We start from the raw sequence: 25,532 nt of genomic DNA, 5'->3' as shown, positions 1-25,532 counted from the left end.
CCTTTCCTTCACTCGGGGATAATGGTGGGAAGTTGTGACAGCTGATGGCATCACGGGCCCCTTTCCCCGTGGGCCCTCTTGAGAATCAGAGGAGAGCTGTGGACTCTTTCGTGAGAAAAATACCTACGCGTTTTGCACAGTTTCAGAAGGACCAGACCAAATCGCTGCCCTGTCCTTGGGGAGTTCACCTCCGTCAGGGGACAAATGAGCTAAAACAAAAGGAACAAGTAAGAGATAAAGTATATCAAGGTGGTGGGAAATAAAGCATGGAAGGTGGGAGGAGGCACTGGGGTTGTGGTGTTCAGTGGTGGTCAGGATGGCCTGGCCGAGAAGCTGGTCTCTGAGTAAAGGTCTCAGTGAGGTGACATCAGGATATCTGGGGGAAGGCCATTCCAGGCAGAGGGAAGAACGAATTCATATGCCCTGAGCTGGGAGCGTGCCTGGAGCACCTGTGAGGCAGAGGGGGTGTGAGGAGCTGGCTCAAGGTGACCTCTGAGGGGACAAAGGGCTGTCTCCTGTAGGGCCTTGAGTGCAAGCCCTGATACCATGAAAGGAGCTTAGATCTGAGCCCATTGGAGAAGGGAACCATGAAGGGCATAGGCAGGGAATTGACAGGCTATATCTGTAACTCCCAAGCTGAATCATATGGGCCATGAAGGCCCTTATAAGGACCCCAGCATTAACCCTGAGCAGAATGGTCTATCGGTCAGGATAGGCTGGCCATGCTGTAGTTTAGATACCTGAACAATTTCAGCGGCTCAAACCAACTGTGATTCATTTCTTGCTTGTTGCGTGTCTATCACAGGTCACTGGAGGGGTAGCCTCTTCTTGGAGCAAGGGAGAGCACGCCCTTCTGCCCGGAAGTGACACACTTACCTCCGCTCATGGTTCACTGGCCAGAGCAAGTCATCACCACCCCTGAGTTCAACAGGGCAGGAATTCACATCCTCCCAAGGGAAAGGCATTGAAAGTCAATGACTGTTGACAGGCTACCATGCCTGGGAGGCCACGTGGAAGGACATACTTGAGCTTAGTCACTTTAGCTGTGTTGTGAATAGACTGTTGGGACAAAGGCAGATGTGGGGAAATCAGGTAGGAGGACATTCCAATAATCCAGGCAAGAGAGATGGAATGGAGGTTCTGCCACCTCCATGCTTACTGGGACATGCAGGGCCTTCCTGGGTGGGTCGTCCGCTTTGCAGGCCCACAAATTTGACTTCATCAGTACTCACAGAGATGATCAGAGAGCTGACACATGATAACCAAATTGATAAGAAATTGAAGTATAAATCTGAATGCTAATTCATTAATTTGTGGGTATGGATGGGGAAATATACCATTCCTAGTGATTAAAAAAAGAATCTGAGTTTTGGAATAAGGCAGGTCTGTGTTCAAATCCTGGTTCTGTGATTTCTTAATTACTTGATATGGAAAAATTACTTAGCCAGTGAGCCTTAATCTCCTCATCTTAAAATCAGCCCACTACCTCAAACCTGTTTTTAGGGAAGAATAATTGAGTTAACGTATGTCAGATGCCTAGCATAGAGTGTGGGCCAACATGGCTGTTCAAGAGAGGGGAGGTATGATTGTTGTTGAAAACATATTAGAGATTAGCAGATGACATGATAAGCCAGGATTTAGAGCCAATAAAGAGAGATTTCATATAAATCATGGTAAGACAACGCTCTACAACAGATTGCACTGTAGTGACCAGATCTGGATTCTGTCCCCCTTGAACCATCTCCCTTGTGGTAAAGAGCTTTTTCTTCAGCCAGGGCATGGTATAATTTCTGAGATGTCAGCTTTCCTGAGACCTCCCAATCCTCCTGTCCTATGTTTACCCCAGGCCACTTTGATTGGCCTTGGGTATTTCCAGACCACCTCAGCCACACATATCTCTCAGTCCTAAGGGTTAAATCCACAGATGGTGGATGCCATTTTCTATTTCGACCCATCCTAAGGGTCAGTCTGGAAATGGCAGGGGTGTCTTAAGGTAACCCTGTGTGGTAACCTCACGTGGGGATCACACCCTCTCTAAACAGAGAAGTGTGAATAAAATGAGTGTGTCAGTGCTTACAAGGGACTGTCACTCAAAGAAAACTGTTAGACCCTACGTTATTTACTGTGAATGTATTTTCAGTGAAAGTTTAAAAAAGGAGATTGATTTCTTTGTTGCTTTCACATCAGACTTTCAGAATATAACTCCAACTGATAGCCGGGTTTGCCCAGAAGAATGGCACTGGAATAGGGAGGAGAGCCTTATGGGGCCCTCCTAAGTTGCAACAATGCCCATCAAGCTTTTCAAGAAGGATAGTGGATTCTGACAAGTGATGTGCTAGTAAATATTTACACCCAGTTCTTAGCAAGATTGGGGGAACCCTGATTGGTAGCATTTGCCAATTTCCGTGATGTAAATATTCCCACCATGTGTATTTTAAGCCTCCAACATGATATCAGCCAGCCCACAAAATTCCTGCAAATTTAGCAATTGGATCTCAAGCCAGGATGCGCTGGCTCCAGCACACGGATCACGGGCCATGCCTCAGGAGGGAGACAATCCCTGGGCTTGGCGTCTGTGCTCTTGCTTACTCCTTGGGCAACCTTGGCTGGGTTGCTTCTCATCTTTGAGTCTGGCTCAGGACAACCTCATGAGGCTTGTTTCCTTCCCTCTGGTTGCCCAGATAAAAAAGTACTTTGTACCATCACTCCTGGCTGGAGGTGAGGACAGGAGACAGGCGATGAGGCTCAGAGAGCCATGCATGGGGCTGCCTGATCTTTTTCTGGGAGCATTTCCAAGAAGACACTGGGCTTTTTAAAAATGTAGCAAGATAGGGGGAAATTTGATGGGTGGAAAGGGAAGAATTACCCATCCAAAAGGAACTTAGTGTGGGGGAAAATACACAATAGGAATTTGAAGAGCAGATGATGGAGTTCCCCCAAATGTTAGCTTCAGTGGTGGGGAGGGAGGAGGTGAGAGTTGAGAGACATAGACCTTGACCTTGACATGCAGATAGACAAAGAGCTAGTTGAGCATGTTTCTTGCTTTTGGGAATCTCTAGGGGCCCAGCCCACTGGGGTACAGTACCTTACAAATTAGGTGAGTATGCAATGTCACAACATGGCTGTGGCCACATCCAAGTCTCTGAACTTCGGACTTAGTTTCCTCATCTGTAAAATGGGGATAACAGGCCAGCAGGGAAAGGATGCCATAACTAGGGGATAGCTGATTGTTGAGTGTGAGGAAGGACAGAGTGGATCCAAAGGCCAAACGTCACAGAGTCAGGAGGAGAGGCGTGGAACCAGTCCTCCAAGGGCTGCTCTTAGGAATTGGTTGACAAGCTCGATGAGGGCTCTCTGTTGAAGTTGAGGGGTCAGAGTAGAGAGGAGGTGGGAGAGGTAAGGGAGCAAGGAGATTACACTCTAGAAGTTTGGAGGAGAGAAGACAAAGAGAGATGGGATCTCACTGGCAGAGGATGCTGGGTCCAGGGAGCTATTTTTTATAAGATGATAGGAGCTTGGCCACGGTTGTGTGTTGGTGGGTAGGAGCCAGCGGAGAGGGAGCTGGGAGTCTGTGCACGGCTGACTCTTCCTACCCCCTGCTTCACCCTCTTCCTGCCAAGCCCTCTTCCTTAAGTGTTTTTCCAACGTGTGATTTGTCGGTGGGACGGAGCAGAGGGTGGAGGGGGCAGCTGGCCCTGCACATCCCATCCCACAGAACAAAGTCCTGCAGTTGACCCCATCTGCTCTAGCCCAAAAACAGTCTCGTGGCCATCTCTAGAAACTCCTGTGGCTTCTCAGAGCACTCCTTGCACCCACGTGTTGCGTTCTCCCTGTGAGACGCTCTAGTGTTCTGGTTTCTCCTTTGAGTTCCCTTTCTGGTGACGTATCAGGGCTCCCAGACGCTGGCCCCTCTGTGCAGCTCTACCCTGTCCATCCTGAATCACGGCCCTGCTTCTTCTTGCCAGATCTCAGCCTCCCTACCTGATGGCTTGACCCTCCTGCTGCCCTGATCCCTTCCACTGCATCCTACCTGCCCTCCTTCTTGTTCTGCTTCATCTGCCTCCCACCTCCCGATTTTAGGGTTCTGTCCTTCCCTAGACACCCTGTCACTATGCCTCTCACATGATGGGGCATCTATATTCACATGTTTTGCTTTGTTCCCTAACTGGCAACAGTTCAACAGGTAGTGACCCTTGGATATTTCATTGACACCACCAAGTTGGGCCTTCCCTGATGACTACCCTCTTCAGTAAGGAGCATCCAACTGCAGTTCACAGCCCCTCATGTTCTGTTCCATTGGTCATAAGGTGTGGCCATTCCATTTCTGGAGAACTTAGACCCCAGGTCCAGTGATCAGAGCCTGAGGGCCCGTCTCCCAAGGCTTTCTTGGGGGAGTGGTCCCCCAGGAGGCTCTGGCTTAGTGACTTCCCAGCTGGCTGGGTGGGACTCTGGTCAGCTCAGTGGGCCAGCTGTAAGCCCCACCTCCCGGTCTGCACCAGGAAAAGTGAGTACGCCGTGAAGGTCACTGCCCGGAACTTGTCACAGCTGAACGTGACGTGTTTAACAATTTCCAGTGTGATCTTTGGAATGCAGAAAGTGATGGAGCCATAAGTGAGAGTGAACTGTAAATGCTCCCAGGCCCAACTGAGAGTTTCACTGGGGCAGCGAGGCCGCTTCCACAGCCAGTTGCCCTGGGCTTGGGTCCTGGCCAGCATAATGCATTGAATTTTGGGTTGACCTCAGGCAAGACAGAAATCTTCCAAAGGAGTCACTGCAGAGAGGGAAAACCCTGCCCTTCCTTCCTTTCTAATGGAATGCTCTGCAGGCCTTTGAAGATTAATCACTTAACAGAGGGAAAGTGATTTCAGTTAATTCTGTTGGAGTCACCTCTTTCTTGTGGCTTGAATGTTACTCTCCTGAGTAGAATTCAAATTTGGTTTTTAGCTCCATAATGGAGGGCCTCTCTCAGGTACCCACGGCTACCACCTTTCCAGTCCGCTCTTGGCAAAAGATTCAAATCCTTCACCCTCAGACTTTCTTTTCTCTCCCCTCACCCAGCGCCTAGGAAAGCCACATCTGGAGGGTCCGTCTGTACAGTGGTTCCTTTCAGGTTCACTGGAGTCAGGCTCTGAGTTTGAATTCTGATTCTTCTTCTGGAAGATGTGTGATTGTTGAAAAGTATCAAGTTTCTCCATCTAAAAAATCGGATTAGAGCACTGTATTAGTTCACTAGGGCTGCTGTAACAAAAGACCACAGGCTGGGGGCTAGAACTACAGAAATTTCATTTTCTCACAGTTCCGGAGGTGGGAAGTCTGAGATCAAGGTGTCGGCAGGGCTGGTGTCTACTGACACCTCTCTCCTTGGCGTGCTGATGGCTGCCTTCTTGTTATGTCCTCATGTGGTCTTTTTTCTGTGTGAGCGCATCCCTTGTGTGTGTCTGTGTCCAGATCTCTTCTTATAAGGACGCTGGTCAGGTTGGATTAGGGCCCACCCCAATGACCTCACTTTACCTTAACGGTCCTGTTTCCAAATGCAGTCACATTCTGAGGTCCTGGGGGTTAGGGCTTCAATCCAGGAGGGTTTTTTGGTGGGAGGACACTGTTCAGCCATGACAGGTGGCTCCGTCCAAGGGTTCTCCTAAATAAGATAACGTGTGTACATGCTCAGTGAATCACGCTGTGTTCTCTGAGACAGCCAGGTGTACCGATGGGGAGCGCATCCATCCGGGCCCTCCTTCCCCTGCCCCAGCTGAGCCTCCAGAACTAGCTGGCTGCCCTGAAGCGCCCTCCACTGACAGCCCTCTGAGGAAGAGATGCCCTTGCAGTGGGTGGGCTCCTGAGGCCATAGGCTTCGTCCAGGGGAATGACGCAAAAGTGGCCAAGTCACAGGATATTTGGTCCATTGACCAAATATAACAAATGTGTCAAGGTCACAGATAGGGTCCAGACAAGTTTCCTCAGGGCGGGTTGAAAACAAGTGCGTCTGATGCCCTCCACCGTTGGTTCTTGAGCCCCTGGAGGGCAGAGTCACTCTCTGTTGAGCGTCCAGTGAGAAATCAACTCCAGACCGTGGTCGTAATGTGGACCTGGTATTTCTGCCCTTCTCTCTGGGATGTACTCAGCCCTCCAGCGGCACCAACTTTGGGTCCAAAAAATGTATCTAGAGCCTTTCATGGAACTAGGAGTTCTTTGGTGATATGGTGAATAGAAAGTGGCCAGGGTAAGGGATTGACTACCCCTAGGCAGCCCCCAAGAGGATCATCTCTGTGGATGCTGCTGGCTGAGAGGGTGGGGCCAGTGCAGCATGGCTCCAAGCTCCAGTCGCGCTGCTCCCTGTCCCTGCTCACCTTGCTTAGGCTCCGAAGAGAAGGGCGGCCCCAAGCAGACACACTCTGGCCCAGGGCAGGCCTCTGCCCTGAGCACCCTGCACATGAGCTGGATCTCAGAAGTTTCCTCTTTCCCTTCTTCCTTAAACTTGGAGCATTTTCACAATGCCAAGGAAGTGGCCTGACATTCAAGGCCCTGAGGGACCAACAGCTTGGTGCTACAATAGGCACCCAGCATTAGAGAAGGCTATCAGCCTTCATTACAAATGACCTTGGGGAAAGGTGCTACTGGGTGGGCCTCTGGAGAGCCTAGCTGACCAAGGGACAAGATGGAGAAAGAAGGGAGAGCAGGACCAGCGTGAGAAGGCAGGCAGAGAGCTGTACTGTGGGCCTAGTTCTGATTGTCGGTGGTTGTCCAGGTAATCTAGGGCAAGGCACCCAGACCCCTGTACCTCTGTTTCCTGTTGAATGAGGGGGTTGAAGTGGATGGTCTGTGAACCTCCCATGGATATAACATTTGGCGATCTATAACTTTACCAATTCGGAAACAGATGAGGCAGAGAGGTAAGACTGGGGCTGGGCATCAGCAGATCCCCCAGCTGAGGGCTCAGATCTCAGTCTTCCACGTGACCATCTCCCCAGCCCTCCTTATAATGCAGCAGTGGTGTCCTATGATATTTGGAGAGTATTTGTGCCATATCCTAGAGAGAAATTCCAGAAGCACTGACCAAGAACCAAGGCAGTGTATGGGTCGGCTCAGAGGGGAGTTGTTTCTGCAGCACCTCATGAAGAGTGAGGCAGGAAAAGGACACCAGCCCTCAAAACCACAGGGACAGATCTGAAAGTGGCATAGGTGACTCAGAAGATCGAGTAATGAAGAAGAATCGTATCTGGCTTTGCCACATGCGATCGATGGACATAGAATTCCCCTTTATTCATATTTGCTATGGACGGGGCTAATGTCACAGCACGCAGAACAATGAAACCAGGGTAGTGAAGGCTCCTCAGGTGTCCTGCTCTGCACCCTAGGTCCGCTCAAAAGCAGACTCAGAATTAGGCTGAATCAGACCGTGCTCTGCCAAAAGCTAAGTTGCTTTTTCTTATTTCATGAGTTTGGCACTCATGCTTTTCCAAAGGCAGGGGAAGTAATACATTTTCCTTTATTAGAAGGAACAAAAAATCAACTTCTTCCCATTTAGCTTCTGTAGAACTCCCCTCTGATTTTTTTTTGTTTTTGTTTTTTGTTGAGGAACATTGACCCTGAGCTAGCATCTTTTGCCAATATTCCTCTTTTTGTATGTGAGCCACCACCACAGCATGGCCACTAACAGATGAGTAGTGTAGGTTCCTGCCCAGGAACCAAACCCAGGCTGCCAAAGCAGCACCCGCCACACTTAACCACTAGGCCACAAGGGCTGGCCCTCCCCTCTGATTACCAAGGGTTGGTGGTACCTCCAAGATGTATCACTATTAAAATCAAGAAATGAGTTCACCAGGAGAGGAGTGATGTCACAAAGATGTTTAAAAGGAACTTTCTGAGGATGCTCCAGTGTTGGTAATAAGCCTGATACAGACTATCAAGATGACTGCACATTCCTTGCCCTCCGGAAACCTACAGCCTAAATCATGCGACTCCTAAGGGGACCCATTACCCTCCCTGCCACAACCCCACAGAAGCACAAACACACGAGGCTCTAGAAGGTTAACATAGCCACTGTAAAATGGCCGCAGAGCAGGATGGCCTCGGCAGATGCTGGTGAAAATGCCCTGTGTATACAAAGGGCAAAGTGGGACACTAAGAACTGTGTTCAGAACTTTCCAGAAGAGTGAGAGGAAAATCATTAGGTGTTTTCAAGATTGGCTTCTGTGGAGAAATTGGGATTTTTTTTTTCTCCTGTTTGTTTTCAATCTTGGTTGTTACAATCACAAAAGTGACACATACTTATTGTAACACTTCCCCATCCAGGGTTTTTCTGTGCTAATGCAAACATACTGGGTTTTGTTATCACACTATAATGTTCTGCAAGCTGCAAAGCTGAGCATCTCCTTGAAATGTTGGAAGGGAGGGGCTATGTGAGATGGGTGAGGAAGGGCAAGGCCGGGGAGGGTATGAAATGACTTTGATTCTTTAATTCTTGTTTTCTGATTCAAATGAGGACTTCGATTCTTCATTCAGGATTGGGGAGAAGTGGAGAGGTGACCAGGGGCCTGGGGAAGACAGACAGAAGGCTGGAGCTCTGGGGCAGTTTAATCAGTCGCCTGATGAATGGAGCTCTTGGACCTGACCTCTGGGCTTAAGAGGGAGAACGACCAGGTGACTGACTTTAGCCTGGAACCGTGTTGTTGGGGTTTGTGCCCTGGTGTGAGGGTAGGGAATCTGGTAAGGAGATGGCTGCCAGTGGGACAGTGTTTGGGACTCTGACTGAATGTAGTTGCATTTAGTTCTGAAATTTTGGGAGAAAGGAAAAACAAAAGAAGCGCTAGATGGACTGCGTGGGCATAATGTGTGGGGGAGTCAAGGGGCGATGGGGAGTCTTGCTTGAGAGAAGACTGTGTGACAATACCTGACTAATGATTGCTTGCTCATGGACGGATCTGGAGAGATTCCAATAAGTATTTCTTGTGTTTAGTTTGATTTACTTTACAAATATCAAATAGGCAGCGTTAAAAATAAAATTGCTCTCCAGCAATTCAGGTATCACTTAGGATCAGATGCATTCACTCACCCGTTGAGGAGAAACACAGGGAGCAGTGTGCAAAGGCTTTGGGAACCTCACCACGCCGGTGAGAGGAAAGGGCTTCCCCAAACCATGAGTTACAGCACTGCTGGGTCAGGATGGAAACCAGAGAAGGACAGGGGCTCACAAGTCAAGGCCTCAGAGAACTTTGAGCAGTGGTTGATTGGAGAAAGCAACAGGGATTGTGGGGAGGCCAAGAGAGACAAGAATGAGCAAGAAAGGTAGCCGGAGAGACAAACAGGATATCCCAGGGTCCTTGATCAGGGTGGCCTTAGAGAGTGGATGGAGGAGAAGCTAAATGGAAGAAGGTTCAGTTAAGGGCTCCCTGGGGCCTTAAGTGAGCTGATGAAAAGGTAAAAGAGTGACTCCAGGGCCTTCTCAAAGGAGAACAGTTGTTGAACGTGGGGCAGTGAGTAAGCTGTCCGTCTTCAAGATTGGTGATCCTTCTGTGGGCTTCTCTGAGAGCACAGGCTGCTGATCACAGGGACACCAACTCTGGCCGCACGTCTGCATGCAAGAAGGCTCCTTGTGAGCTCGTGCTTCCTTAAAATAGAACACACGTGGTCCCGCCCATAGCAGATGTAATGAACTACCACAGTGGCCCCAGTTCTCAACCCCCTTGGCAAAGCACGTCAGCCTCAGCTGTGTACTCTTAAGTGGTGGATCTCCAGAAGCTCTGGGCTGGGTTGTTGAGACGGAAACTAGATTTCAAAAGCTGTCAGCTTAGGGAGCAGCTGTGACCTCTCGGTTCAGTTCCTGATTCTGTGTTTCTTTCTCCCTCCTCCTTTAGATCGCAGTATGTGTGGGCGTCTCCTCAGCTGGCAGCCCTGCTGTGCCCCGCAGTTGAGGACCCAGGTTTTGACTGTGTGGGTTTGTGTCTTTCCGGCAGGTGTCTCCTCTGTGACTTCCCTGATGTCCCTGGCTTGGGTGCTAGCCTCCTATCACAAGCTGCTGCGGGACTCCAGGGACGACAAGAAGAGTATGAGCTACAGAGGGGCCCTCATCCAAATCTTCTGGCGCCTCTTCACCATCTCATCCAGAGTGATCTCTTTTGCCCTCTTTGCTTCCATCTTCCAGCTCTACTTCGGGATCTTTGTGGTGGTTCACTGGTGCGCCATGGCCTTCTGGATCATCCATGGTGGAACAGACTTCTGCATGTCCAAGTGGGAAGAGATCCTCTTCAACATGGTGGTAGGGATTGTGTACATTTTCTGCTGGTTTAACGTCAAGGAAGGGCGGACTCGATATCGAATGTTTGCATATTATACGATAGTCTTGACCGAGAATGCTGCCTTGACGTTCCTTTGGTATTTTTACAGAGACCCGGAGACCACTGACTCCTATGCGGTGCCAGCACTGTGTTGTGTCTTTATTAGCTTTGTGGCTGGGATCGCACTGATGCTCTTATATTATGGTGTGCTGCATCCCACGGGGCCTCGAGCTAAGATCTTTGCCAGCTCCTGTTGTGCCGAGCTGCTCTGGGGCATCCCTTTGCCCCCTGATGTTGAGCCCATGGCACCTCAGGCTCCTGGGTACCGGGGGACTCAGGTCACGCCTACCAGAGCCGTAACGGAACAACAGGAGGATCTCACGGCTGACACTTGCTTGCCCGTTTTCCAAGTGAGACCCATGCCCCCTACCCCGTTGGGGCGTCCTTACCCCCCAGAAGGGCCCCTCATTAAGATTGACATGCCAAGAAAAAGATACCCAGCTTGGGATGCTCATTTTGTAGACAGGAGGTTGAGAAGGACTATTAACATTCTGCAGTATGTCACCCCCACTGCAGTAGGCATTCGGTATCGAGATGGACCACTCCTTTATGAGTTGCTACAGTATGAGTCTTCACTCTAAGAGCATCCTGACCCAAGTTGAGGAGACCTTAAGTTTGGTTTGCGGTAAACACCGCTTGCAAGAAATATAACCCTCCCTTCCCCCAATACACAGAACCATGACCACCACCACCACCACCACCACCACCACCACCAATGCTACAAAAAAAGAAAATAATAAGTCACAACCCCTTCAGATAAGCTTTCTTTCCAGTCGCTGTATGTATACAAAGATATTCTCTATGTTTTGTAAGTAAAAACAAAAAGGAAACCTTTCTTTTGTTTTTTACACATAAGAAACAGTATTGAAAAATCCCACACTATGGTTCATAAGGTGGAGAAGGAGGAGTCGTCTCCACTCCAAAAGAAAAAATAAGTTTTATACCTTACACCAAGTGTAGATCATTTCCGGGATTGGTGCTGATTGAAAGAACAAAACAAAACAAAACAAACACAAACTAACAAACAAAAAAACCTTCAACTGCCTTATGCCCTTAGGTGCTGAGTTTCATTACGTACTGTCACGTTTGCTCATGCAAAACTCTCCGGCGACTTTGCACCCGGAGAGGGAAAATTAAACAATCAAATGAAACAAATCTAGAAACGAAACAAAAACCAAACAACAAAGAAAACACAAAGCAATCATTCTTCCTATCTGATTATTTGCATTGAAAAAAACAAATTTACCAAAAGCAAAGGCATAGAAAACCCTCCCTCTTTTTGATTTCTCTCCCTCCTCTCCTGTCCCCGCCCCAACTTACTAGCGCCTTCGAGGAGCCAACCTGCCCTTTGAAACTCAAATGTCTGGAAAAGCTCCTTGAAGGCTGGCTCTGTGCCATTTTAGCCTTCACCTAGTAAGAATCACATTTGTTTCCTGGTGAAAAGCAAAACAGAACAAAGGAAAAAGCCACCCCAATAATTCGATAAGAACAGGAAATTCTAAAGCAAATTAATGGAGATTTCCACATATGTAATCAAAGAGAATCAGTAATAATAAAACTCAGCATAGTAGCAAAAAGAATGACATCAATTTAAAGGCACAATACTTAATCAGTGACTGGCGACAATGATTCGTTCTGTCATTTTAAGGCCATGAAAGGTATCCATTTATTACATGTGATATTGTGTAAGGCCTCTTCTGTTTCCATTTGGTGGGAAGCCTTAAATTGATCTGGAAAGAATTCTTCATTTTTCATTTGTGCTTTTTAAAAATATTAACACAAAGAGGAAAATTAGAATATAAAAAAAAGTCAAATTGTAATAACTGACCCATTTCAAAGACTGTTTGGTGCTTCTGTCTTTCACCATTGTGATTGGCTGAAAGTCATTCAGCTCACTTGGTGCATCTGGATTGAGTGGGAAATTTTGTGTGTGTTGTGTGTGTGTGTGTGTGTGTATGTGTATGTGTGCCCACAGCACACGTATATATGTGTGTGTGTATGTGTGTGTCTGCTGCAAGGTCTTGCCAGAAATGTAGAAAACCGATATAAGACGGACTCCGGGTATGTCTGAGGTGGAGTGTAAGGGGGCCAGGGAGGGGAACGCCAGGAGGAGGGGGTGGTGCTTGATTCTGAGCCCCTGTCTGCATGGGGAGATTCACACCAGCAGCATACTCTGGGTCTTAGAGGACGTGTCATTGGGGTGAAGATTTGATTCAATTATTGATTTTCTCATTGTACCAAGTTGAATTTCTGGAGGTGTTGCAAGTATGTTCAACCATTTTTTAAATGTTATTTTTTAAAGTATTGCTCCTGTAAGAAATATTCTGTTCTAAGGCATCGTTTCAATCCCATTGTATCTCTACTTGGGCACAAAAACAAAAAAAAAAAAAAAAAAAGGAAAAGAAAAAAAATTACAAAAAGAAAAAATTTCCACGAAAAAGATATATATATAAATATATATATATACACACACACACAAATATTTTTAAGTAAATACTGTTAGTCTTTGTTGTGTGTAGCTACAATTTTGTTTTTTAATTCCAGATATAACTGTTTAGGGTGCAAGACCTCACATTGAACTATTCTTAAGAGAAGTTCAAAAACTGAGGAATTTTTTATGTTTGTGGGTTTTTTTTAAAAAAATATTATTATTCAAAGAGGCTTCTCCTTCCTACCCCCTTTATTGTTTTTCTAAATCTGTCAAAAAAAAAAAAAAGAACCAAGTTTTAAATTTCAGTTCAGTTGTAAAACTGGATGCTCCTTTCTGTGTTCAGATCCCTTTGATTTCCTTTATTATCACTAAACTTTGCAGTGCCGTCCCGTCCCCTCCATGATTCGGTTGTCCCCTAGGGTCCTCCCTGGTGGGAAGGAGGGGCGGGAGGAGAGGTGCAGAGAGCCTGTGGCCCCGGTGCCCATCCGTCTAGGAAGCACGATGCACAGAGCACACCCAGGCCTTGGTGAAGACCAGCCATGCAGACCTGTCTCCACCCACCCAAGGGACAGGCCCACCGGCCGCTCAGGAGTTAATTGGGAGTTCCAATCTGGTCAGAGGTGCTTTTCTTTTTCTGCCTCCCCCGCCGAGGGCTTAGCTCGCTGCTTACTCTGCTGAGGCTGGAAGAGGTGAGGCCATTTGAGAGGGACCATCTCCCCTGGCTCACTGGGGTCCCAGCTCTTGTCTGCCTCAGCCCTGGGACTCTGTGCCTGGAACCCTGCAGATGTCAGTCACTAGAGCAGTCCTGGATGCTGTCCCCCATACATCCTTTCAGGACCTCTGCCACTTTGGCTTCTTCGTCTGTTCTTGGATTTATTCCCTTTCTTTTTCATTTTGGCACAGTCATAGGCTTTAGTTTGCCGCCTCTGTTTTACTGCTCCACGTCCAGCGCATGCGTGCATGTGTGCGTGTGTGTGCTTGTGTTTACATGCAACTGAGAAAACTGCTGACAGTCATTGACCTGGAGTGCCAAAAGTTGGGGTGACAACTTACAACTCAGGGAGGGCCCTCTTGGGCCTTAGCCACTGGGAACAGATGAGAAGATCACAGGACATTTCTGAAATCCTTTCTTTCAACCTCTGTTGGACTGGGCTCCACAAGACTCAGACAGGAGGGCACGCTTCTCCTGGGCCATGTTTTTCTCGCCCCCTCCATCATGCCATCATTCCTTTCCTAAGAATGAAATGCAAATATGCATCTGTGAGCAGCAGCAGGAAAATCCAGTTTTGCAGAGAGGAAAAGAAAAGTCAGGAAAGGAGTATAGAACACAGGAGGAAGGGAGACATGAAGACAATGACCAGACAGGAGTTTTCCCCTGTCTTCTCAGTATCATCAGCCTGCGCGGCTCCCCACGTTTCCAATCTCTCTGCTAGTCCCGACTGTCGCCTCCCCCATGGTCTTCTCTCCCCAACCAGTAAGCCTCCCCTTCAGGGGGCTGACCTGGGCATCACCGTGGGAGTCCACACATTCTCAGTGCTCTGAGTCCCCACCGAGAAGACTTTGGTCCTGAAAACCCAGATCCCTCAGGCAGCTCTGTGACCGGGTCACTCTGTGCCCCCAGTGAGAAGTGGTGGCCCCATCCTCACTGCAAATCTGCTTTTAGTCTGTCATCTGCCTGAATCCCTGACAAACCCCTTATGGGTGATGAGGCGTCAGTGCATGCTGCCCCAGCTGCTCCTCAGAACGCCTGTGATTTTTTAAAATCAATCTTTGGGCCCACTTCTTGCCCAGGAACTCCTGGTGAAAACTAATTAACTCTCAGTATTTAGTTCCAGTGGGAGATAAGCAGATTGTACCAGGAGCTATAGAATAAAATAGGAAGTCATCCCCCTTCCTTTCCTGATTGCCACCCCCCATCAAATATGCCCACAAACCCCCGGAGAAAATGTGGCTCTTCTTCTCGTTCTCCGAAATAAATAGTATCGCTAAAATCTGGCTGATTCTGTTAACATCACTTCTGCAAGCTCTGTTTCCCGATTGCTCAGTAGATCCACATCTCTCTGGGCCTCTGCGTGAGAGGAAACCTCAGTCTCCTCAGAAACATCGGGGTGATGTCTTCTGAGCTCATTTTCACAAGCCTGTGACATCCCAAATGGGAGTGTCATGTCTCTTAAGGCCACCATAAAGGGAGCTAAGAGGATTTAAATTCATCAGATGAGCCCCCACTGACCTTCCTTACCCCTAAAGTTTCTCAAATCTCAAACATACTCCTCCACTCTGTCTCCAGAGGTTCACCTTGCTCCGTAGAGTCAGACTTCTCCAAACAAATTGGGAACTGGGGGTCCATGGGGAAGGCCCCAGCTCTCTTGATGGCACATGCTGCCGACATGTCCCTTTTCAGTCAAGGAAGACGACACTCCCGTGTGGCCCCAGGGGCTCCTCCGCCTCTGCCAGATCCCCCACACGCTATCTCCCTAGGCACAAATTCCCCAATATCTATGGTCCTCGTGGCCTACCCCAGACCCTCAATAGCCGTGGCCCCCCTGAGTCCCAAGGGGGTTTAAAAGAATACAAATACTTGTCTGGACCGTGGTCATGAGGGTGATTCTGTTGGCTGTGTGGCATCTCATGCCAAGGACATCATTCTTTGTCCCAACAGAAGCCTTATTCTCAGAGAGAAGAATGTAAAGCTTTTTAAAAAAAGTGCCAATGACATCATTTTCTCCATTCTCCCTTTGCTTGTGCCCCTCCTTCCCACACCCTGTCATGGAGCAGAAGAAGAGGTTGCTGATGCCGATCTCGTTTGGAGATGCGCATAGCCTTATCCCTTTGTGTACACGGAAACTCCCCTGGCAGTGTTTATACTGACAGGAAGCCGACTTCCCCTTTCCCTGTCCTGCTCTTTGCTCCTGAGGGTGGAGGGAGCCATAAGGACTCCCAAGCCTTGATGCCCCCAAACCATAGCAAAATTGTCTCTCTCCACTACCTAGGAACAGATGTAAGAAGAAGACAGCAGTGTGCAGGCTCAGAGCCTTTGGGCTGGAGGAAAGGGTGTAGGATCCTAAAAGAGAATGGGGTCGGGGCGTATTCTGCACACAACGTACACGCCCTGCTGCCTCTGGCGCTTTCAAATGGGGTGGGCTGGGTCACCCCGAGCATTTGTTTGGCACACAGGATGGCTCCTTACTCAGAGTGAGCCTCTTGTGAGTGAGGACAGCAGCTCTGGGTGGCAGCCTTAATAAAGGGGACACTCCTTGTGTACACTCACTTGATTTTCTTATCAAAAAGCTAAAAGCTGTTATTTCTTTGCCAAACTGAAAAGTACTAAAGTAACACTACCAGATTTGGTTAGGGGAGGGGACTTAAATTTGGAGACTGTGAAGAGAAGAGAGCCCACTGCAATTAATTTCACTCAGATTTAAGTGATATTCCCAGCGTAGACTGGAAAACTGCCAGGAAAATCTTGCAGAGCTCCAGGAAGACCTGGAAAAGACCCTGCACGTGTCAAAGGGAAGGACACAGCGGTGTGGACTCATCCCCAGTGGCTGGCCAGCCTTGGAGGCAGTAGCTCTGGTCATTTCATTCCCAAACATTGCTGGATGACTGGATTCCATCAGGGCCCTCCTTATGAAGCACACACAGGTGTCCTATGGGCAGTGAATTTACATTCTTATGTTTAAATTATATATCCTCCCATTCCCACCCACAGCCCAGCTCCTGGACATGCAAATTGCAGTGGTCAGGCTGTCACAGGACACAAAACCACAAGCTTGTAAGAGGACTGCCCCCAGAACATCCCAAATCGATGTGTGCCTGTCCCAGTTTCAACCTTGTAAAAAGGCAACTCCACCCTTTCAGAGATTTTTTTCAAAGACCCTCGTTGCAGAAAAAGATGATGTTTAATGTAAATTCCTGTAATGGCACCATAAGCCTCTTTCTCACTCATTCTTAGCTATTTTAAAGATTTCATTTCTTGCTTAAAACACTACATCTTGTGCTATTGGCCAAATATCAAAAGACAAGGGCACTGCCTTGCTCTGCCTGCGGCTTTATTTTTCTGCCCGTCTGGCTCTGTCTGCCTTACTTGACTCTCCCGGGCACCATCTGCTTCTTCTCCTCCTCCTGGGAAGGAGCTGTGCCTTCTTGCTCCCTGTACCTTTCCTTGCAGTGGCTGGCAGGACATGGCTGGTATGTACCGGAGCCAAAGGTCGGGAATGCTATTAATGGCAGCTCCTGAGGGCAGCAGACGGACAACCGTAGGAGTTCCCCCTGCACACAGCCAACACCTTGTGTCAAGGGCTAAGAATAGACCAAATAGGAAATGAGCGGGCAGGACCTAAGGGGCACTGCCCTGCCCTGCCCCATCCCGTGCAGAACAATATGCAAGCCCCGGTAGGAGATGCCTGTCCTTGCCAATCCCTAACACGAATCACAAGACCCCACGCTAGAAACCGAAGTCAGTCAGCTCATCCACGCTTGTCCAGGAAGGACTACTACTAAAATTCATCCTCAAACCAAGGAGGACAAAGTAGTAATTTCCCATGGGTATAGTGTCAATGGGTAAACCAATGAAGGTCCCTCCAGAAGCAGCCTTTGTCCTTATGTCATGGTGGATACAGACAACTCCCTACCTAGTAGATGACCTCCTTTGGTTTGTTTCTCCATCCTCAACATAGCTCTGGGGTCCTCCAGCTAGAGTGGGGTTAGGAGATTTGTTTTAGCTGTAGACCTCCTAGAAGCTCTCCTTTAGACTCAGAAAGATCAGGAAATATCATGGGCTGATTCAGGGTCCCCACTGTGATCATGGATAACTCACTTCACCTCTCGGTGCCTTGGTTTCTCCATCTGTAAGTGCAGAGAAAGAAGGCCAACCTCTTCTTTCTCTCCTGCTCAGGGATGCTGTGAGGATTCAGTCATTATTGCCTGTAGCGAAGGCATCATATAAAGAATAGTGGTGACCTCGTTACTTGGGAAGTGGAGCCACAGAAGAAGAGCCTGTTGTCTAGGTGTGGTGGTACCTGGAAGCCCACAGGATGAGCAGTGCAGCTGGACAGGGAGAAGTCTCACATCCTTGTAGTTCTTAGATTCTTCACAGCACTGTGAACCCAGCACAATGGCACTCCAGTCAGGCGACCGGGAGTCACCTGGCTCAAGGTGGCCACTTGTAATTCTAAAACCAAATGTCCTGCTGTTAATTTTTCCTAAGGGATCAGAGAACATATGGAAGGATCAATTTGAAAAGTGATATTCATTGAGCTTCAGGCAGACAAGAGAATGGGTAAATGGGGAGTATTTGGAGATTGTTTTTAAGGTGGTTGAAAGCTCTTCATGAAATATCTCTCACTTTTGTTCTTCCTTACAATCTTTTTTGACCTTGAGGCTCACCTCATCAAATGGACTCGCCCTCTCTTTGCCTCTCTGCAGAGTACAAAAAGAAATCTTTATTTTTTAAAAAAATCCCATCCTCTAAAATGTGGGTCCCCATGGTGGGTTTTGATCATTCCCTGGTGTGCTTTGAGTGGTGCCTGCAGGCAAAGATTCAGAGACAAACAGGGGCTGGACAATATCACTAATGGTTTTTATCCAAATCAGGGTATTTTTTTCCTCATCATTTGAATTGGGAAAGTTCAGTTGAGTTTCTTTTTCTTTCCTTTTTTCTTTTTTTTTCTTTTTACTATGGTTTGACTGTTATCAATTCAACTACCAAGATACCCCTTGAGCAACAAAACAGACCCATTCTGAGAAACTCATGTTCTTCTTAGGACCTAAACCAGAGTGAGGGCAGGTGGGAGCAGTGGAGAATGACACGAACACTCTAGGGGGACCAGCTGCAACACTGATTTTTCTATTGGCTCTGACAACTATCTTGGAGAGGAAAATTCTAGAAGCTTCAGCTGTTCTCAGTCAATCACCCTGGCTCTGGCTCTGGCCCTTTCCTTGGAGTTCAGGTGTGTTCTGATGTAAAAATTCTCACCAAAAAAAAGAGAAAGGGGCCAACTCCTGAGACTGCCCTAAAGGAAGAGATAGCTCACCGAGGCAGCTCCCAGTTGTTGAGGCAAATCCTCCTGCTCTTTGACTATGGAGTCCTGGTAAGAACTCCTTTCCCACCTGCTCTGACTCTGCTCTCCAAGATTAATATTATTGTTTTGACAGCACAAGGGACCAGATCATAGTTTGGAATTCAATAATGACTTCTGTTTGATTTTGTATCTGGTGGTTTTGTGGCTAGGCCAAATCCTGCTGGGATTACTTATTTCCACAAGGTGTTTCTGATGGTAACCAGAAGGAAGGAATAAATGAGACCTCAGACTTGACTCTCTGTTCTCATTGGCACCCCTTTTGTGACTGGGATGGATGGCAAATGAACTGCACTGCATTTATGAATGAGAACTTTGAAGATGGACGCATGGAGCCTCAGAGAACAAAAAGACTCAGTAGATGGGTAGGAAGACTGAGAAAGAAGAGGAAGGCTTCCAGAAGTATGTAGAAAGAAAATATTTGCAACCATCTAATCGCTACTTCCTACACTCTCTGGAACAGCAACAGTAAAGCATATTCTTTTCAAACAGAGGAAATTGCTTTTATGAGTGACATATTTAAGCATTATCTTACTAAAGGGTCAGAGAAAGCATCTAAAGAAAGAAAAGGCACGTTCTCATGAACAGATCGTGTCATCAAAGAAAGAAATCCAGGACTCTTATCTTTCTGTAGACCTAAGTCAAGTCACTCTTGGGGCCAATTTCTCTTTCTGTAAAATGGGAAGAGTATTGCTTACTTACCTCACAGGGGTGTTGTGAGGATAAAGTAATTAATGTCTGGTAAAGCACTTTGAGGATAAGAGTATTATGGTTATCAAGTTTGCTTCCTATTTAAAATCCTTTTAAACATGCATTGAGCACCTGCTGTGTGCAAGGCACCATGCTAGGTGCTGCGGAGGAAAAGGAAGGTAATCTAGTTCCTCTCGTCTTTTTTGATTAACGGATATTTTTAAATGATTACAAGATGACAGGATAACAGCGTTATCTCAATGTGGGTCAAGAAAGATGTTCTCTGTCTTTCCACCCCAGAAAGGCTGCTCTCCTGTCCTTCCCAAGAATTTGGGCAAGAAGGAAGGGCTTTAAATCCTTTGCCTTCCATCAGAGAATGCTCTTCTGAGAAGCAAACAGATATTGGTTGCTCTTCTCCTGTTGTGGGGAAAATGAAGGCATGTATCAGTGGGCGTATCCCGTGACCAGCAGATACGGTTCTATTATTTCCATCATTCCTCCTGGCTCAGCTTCAGTTTCGCCATAGCCTTCATCTTTTGTCTCCAGACCCAGAGAACAGTTTGTTTATGCTGTGCTGGAATAGCTGGGTACTTTTTGGTTGGTTTGTGTTCTTGGAGAGTCTGGTACACTGTTGTTTGCTGGAAAGTCTTGGCTTCCAAAGGCAAGGATCTTTATTAGAAAACAAATCAGAACGTGGAATGGTCTTTCTTTTTTTTTTTTGGTGGTGGTGGAGGGGGGTAGTCTTCAATTTCTTAGCTGTCTAACATAAAATGAAGCCTTTTTAAATTTCTTATTTGTTTTTCCACGTGCAAAATTTTTCCCTTCCCAAACACGCTCAAGGAATCAGGTCTGGATTCTAAAATCTTCTAAAATAGAGCACATCTCAAATTATCTGCCAAGTGCTGTGCCCGAGGTTCACTAGTTTCTACAAAGAGCCAAACCACCCACTGAGCTAAGCAGCTTGGAATTCCAGCCCAAAAGTACAGCTTCTGCAAGTCCCCCAGAGCCTCGGAGCTGTAGGAATGCTCTTTCCGTGTTACTAGGGCTGTCTCCCTGAATCCTCGGAAATCTTTGTGCCGCAGAAAGATCATCCTCGGAGCCCAGCGGGGGCTTCCTCTGTGTTGTAGAACCAGAGGGAAACCACTTGTTATTTTGAAAATCATTATATGATGCCAGCCTTCAGGGAAAGAAGAGAATTGCTTTCTTTTCCTTTCAGAGGGAAAAAGCGACAAAGAGAAAGAGAAAATTATTTGGTTTGGAAAATGGCTCTTTTGTTGCTAAGAAAAAAACGTGGGATTCAGTGGTTCACAGCAATCCCCTCTGTCTCAGACACAGGACTTGGGAGGCCCCATGTGAGTTTCTCTAGGGACCCAAGGTGGTATGGAGACTTTGTGTCCTTTTCCTTCCAACCCAGGACGCAAAGAAGGTGTCTTCAGCTTTGGTGCTGCCCGGCCCCAGATCATTCTGCGCTTCTCAGTCACTTCTCTGCCTTTCTCTAGCTTGTGCTCATGACAGCTTCCAACCTGGTTTTGATTCCAAAAGGCCTTCCTTCCATTAGGCCAGTCCTTATATGGACACTGCTTCAGGTTGGGGCTGTTTGTCCACACTCAACCCCTTCAGCCTTTCTCTTGCCTTGACACCGCTCTTGCTGCACACTTCCACCAAATGCATCATCAGCCGCACAGGAACTGTCATTTCCTGCCCTGCTCTGAGCCCTGGGCCCAGCCTCTCCGCTGGGCCAGCCTGCCCCAGGTCAAGGACAGGATCCGCTTCTTCTGTCATTTAAATACGTATGCCTTTACAAGGCCTGGCCCTGGGTTCTGAGGAGACTGATGGAGATGGAGGGCAGGAGAAAGGGGCAGATTGTTACTTAAGCAGTTGGGGACCCTCACTGATGACTTATGGGGCCAACGTGGGCCTCCAAGTGAAAATACAAAGTTTTCTCAGCCCCTGGGTCAGCTAGGGCGTGATCTCATCAACATGACAACCAGCCCCTGTGCGAGGTGATTGCTCCCAGGACCCTAGGTTCCCTCCAGCTTCACTGTGGAGGCTAACCTATAGCACTTCCTTATAATCGATAGCTTCTTTTTTTGTTTGAAATTATAGCGATTATGAAATGCCCGAGAGAGAGAGAGAGAGAGAGAGAGAGAGAAAACACTGAAAACCACGTAAGCTATGAGGCGATCTGAGATTTTGAGATTATCATGAATTGTGCAGAAGTGAGGAGCCTGACAGAGGTACGTGACCACAGAACTGCAGTCTAGGCTTATGATCACATCCAGACACATAAATATGCCAATCTTGGGCATATATATGTGTGTATACATATATATACACACACATGCACGCACACACATACATATGTATGTACCTATCTTTTTCTTAAAGGGCTTAAAAAATTGATGAAACTGAGTATTTTGGTGTTTAGGGCTCTTGCCGGACTTGAAATAGACCCAGCCTAGATGGGCTTCTCTCTCTCCCAGGCCTGGGGCCATGAAGATGCACCCAAGTTGGGCTATGCCTTGTCTTCTCCCTCTGGGACAGGAAGCCAGTAGCCAGCTTCCTGGCATCTTGAGACCTTCCAGTTGCTCCCAGTATTCTCAGCAGGTCCCCAGAGCCACCTGGGGACACTGGGAGGCAGCTTCTAAATAGCTCCCCACTTTCTGGAACCCACATCACCCCAAGTAACTCTGACCTGTTAGCGCGGAAGTCAGCAGAGCAGGTAAAGAGAGGGAAGCACCCATGGCGAAGGAAGGTGGGAAATTCCTGCCTGGAGCCCAGTCAGCGTTAGACGTCCTTCAGCTCCAGGCTTTCCGGCCAGTGAAACCCCAGCCTGATGGGTCTGGCCCTGCAGTCTCCATATCTACAGATGGTGTGAGGCTGGCCCAGCAAAGGCACCTGGGGACTTAGGGAACATGACCCCCGCTTATGGTGACTCTAACAGATGGGAGACATTTCAGAGCCATCTCTCTGTAGGAAGCAGGACTGATTTTAGAGCAGTGCAGCATCCCTCCCCGTTGCAGTAATGGCTGTGACAAGTCTGGGGTCTAGGAGACAGACCTGGGAAGAAGCAGGTGCACATGGCGTGTAAAAGTCACTCAAATTCCCTCCTCCCCTGGTGACGGGATTTACAGGGCCCAAAGTGCCAGGGTATTCAGTTATGCTGGAAGAGTGCTTCCACAGAGGAGTAGAGAGCGTTTGCGGTTACCTGGAGGGAAAAGGTGCTCATGCAGCGCAGTGGTTTGAGCCACAAGCCTTCTTTCCTGACCTGCGAGCGCAAGTCTAACTGGAAGCGCAAGTGACGCCTCTGCAGTGGTGGGGGCCATATTCTCAGAGTGTTTGGGATCTAGACAGTGCTGGTGAGATTGCCACCGCCCTCTGAAAGGCCTTGTGTTGGGTGGGAGAAAACCACATGGTCTAAACCTAGAAACCTTTTAAGCCCCTAGAAATCTTTTTAAGCCTCGCTCCACAGGATCGCCTTTGGGGGTACCCTCCCCTAACCTGTCACATGTGCACGTCCATGTCTCCTAACTCCTGGTGGTGTGGCATGTGGCCAGCCACTGCAGACTGCCACGGCAGGAGAAGGTATGACATCTTCTCCCCTCTTTTTATGTCCCCTTGTTCCCAGCACCAATCCCCAGAGTATAATATTTCCATTATCTTTTCCTCTGTGTGGACTCTTTTGTGACAAGACATGTTTCCAAGAAAACTACTTTTCTATTGGTGTTATGGAAAAGTGGCTCCTTGGGGTACAAAGAGAGAAATTTGGAGGTAAGACATGGGAAGATGAGAGTACAATCCTGGAGGGGGCTAATGGTGCAATGCCTTCCTATGTGGACTTTTTCTTTTACTTTAAAAAATAATAATGATTTGTTACAGAAGGAAATATACAAGCTGGAAAGGAAGGAAGGAAGAAGGGAGGAAAGGAGGGAGGGAGAGAGGGAGGGCAAAGAGAGAAAGAGAAAAGAGAGGAAGAAAGAAAAATAGAATCCCCTGAAGTCTCATTGTCATTTCTTGCTGTCTATGGGTTGTCACTGTGGTTTGTCGTTCAGAGCAAACGCATTCTTCCCCCTGCCCGTGGGCTGAGCTCTTCAGCATTTTCTACCTCCGTGTCTGCCTGAGAACAGGCCACAGAATCGTGGCTGTGGCCTTACTCACTTCACACTGCAGGGTTGGTGGGGCCTTCTCACGTGCTCACCTGGTCACCGGCTCTCCCAGCCCATCTACCTGGTGAGGAGAGGCAGCCCACAGGGGCCAGAAGGCTGGAATCCAATCTCTCTTCTCCAAATGATGGTTAGTTTTCAGGACGTTTTCTCACACTTGTTTAATTTTTCTTGAATACTTTTCTATCAATCATTCTTCCTAATTTAACCCAATAAAGGTGATGACACTGCTAACTGACTCTTTATAGAGCAAAACTATTTGAAATTCTCAGATATTTCAAAGCCTTGAGTGCATAAAATTTGTAATTTTCCCCCAAAGGGCTAATAAAATATTCTCATTGCTTCCATCTACTCAGCATCAGCTGTGTCTGAGAAACTGGTATGCATGCATATTTGAGCGTTTAAAGGAAACAGAGTCATAAACACCATTAATTTTGAGATTCCAACTATTTCCCCACTGAAGAAATGATCAGGCACACCTCCATATAAGGAAAGTTCTAGAACTTTGGCAATTCCAAACCGATTGCGTGTGCCCTGGTCCCTTCCTGTCTGTTTCAATGAGATGGGGAGTTTGCTATAGGAGCTTTAGCCATCCACATGAGACTCACCCTTGTATCCACCTGGGAATCTTCTCTTCTTCCCTTTTCCTTTGTGTATCTCATCTTCATCATTGGGTCTTCTATTCTGAGCAGCAGCTATGTGAGTAGAATGTAGCTTCTCTACTAGAATGAAAGGTAGGACCGTGTCTTCCTTCACCCTTGAGTTTGCTACTGTTAAAAATAATTTACAGTGAACTATCAGCTAAGGATTAAGTCCATCATCTGAGCCTTCCAAACATGCAGGGTTATGGCCACCTACGTTTGATCAAATTCTCCACCTAAAGGAACATAAATGAACCTATTTCTAGTCCCACTTCTCTGGAGCTGGTCTATTTGGAAGTGGTTTAGCCAGTGAAGGTGAGGGGTGGGGAAGGCTAGGCGGTAGCCTTGCCCTTTATCACACCCGCCCTGCACAGGTCCTGCTTATGTGAAATTTGTGTTATAGGTCAAGGAGAGCCCTTATGTCTGATAAAATATGTACATAATTAATGTGTCCCTTTCGATGGAAAAAGAAGCTCTTATTCTTAAAACATAATTTAATTTCATTTAAACAAGCATGTATTATATATGCAAAACACAGTCCTTGCCCATGGGTGATGCAGGAAGGGAGAGAAAAACGTTGAATGAAAATTTAGAAGGTATAAAGGCTTAGAATGACATCTCCACCTGTCATAAAAAGATACTGGAAAGACTCCCAAGTAGGAAATCAGAAAATCTGAGCTCTGGCCCAACACTGTGTGACCTTGGACCAATTATTTAGCCTCTCTAGTCATGACTTTCTTTGTTTCCAAAAGGTTCCTTTCACCTCTAACACACTCTGGCCACTATGACTCGGCTAGAAACTCAAAGAACTCTAGTGGAAGGCAGAATATGATAAATGTGTAGAGACCAAAGAAAAAGCCGCAGGAGTCTAGCAGAGGGAGCACTTTTGACTCTGAAAATAAGGGAAGACCTTTGGAGCAGGCAGTCTCTGAGCTGAAATTATCAATATTTCCCTTCTCTGGTGCTACAGACCAATGCTCCTGGTTGCCACGATTGCGCCTTCCGCTTGGTCTCATTTAGGGAGCAGGAAGAACAGCAGGTTTGGATTTCCCTGCTCTCTGCCATCTCTGTTGGCCGGGAGCAGGAGGTGGAGCGGGAGCAGAGGGCTGGGGGAGCCAGCCCTCCCTTTTCTAGCAGCTCAGAACTGCACTTTCCCATCCAGGCTCCACCCACTGTGGTCGCTGGGGCTGTGGTCA

General features: G+C 47.6%; 1 protein-coding gene across 1 annotated transcript in view; it reads left to right on the top strand.

The window, feature by feature from the left end:
- Nucleotides 1-11,636, top strand: part of XKR6 (XK related 6) — a 309,836-nt gene extending 298,200 nt beyond the window's left edge. Inside the window, exon 3 of the mRNA XM_023636252.2 lies at nt 9,954-11,636. Coding sequence (XP_023492020.1) covers nt 9,954-10,915 — 962 coding nt within the window. The 3' untranslated portion in view covers nt 10,916-11,636. The remainder of the gene's footprint in view (nt 1-9,953) is intronic.
- The last annotated feature ends 13,896 nt before the right edge of the window (nt 11,637-25,532 follow it).

Source organism: Equus caballus, chromosome 2 (assembly GCF_041296265.1).
Source record: "Equus caballus isolate H_3958 breed thoroughbred chromosome 2, TB-T2T, whole genome shotgun sequence".
In the NCBI taxonomy this organism is placed as follows: domain Eukaryota; kingdom Metazoa; phylum Chordata; class Mammalia; order Perissodactyla; family Equidae; genus Equus; species Equus caballus.
This window is presented reverse-complemented; position numbering and strand designations above follow the sequence as displayed.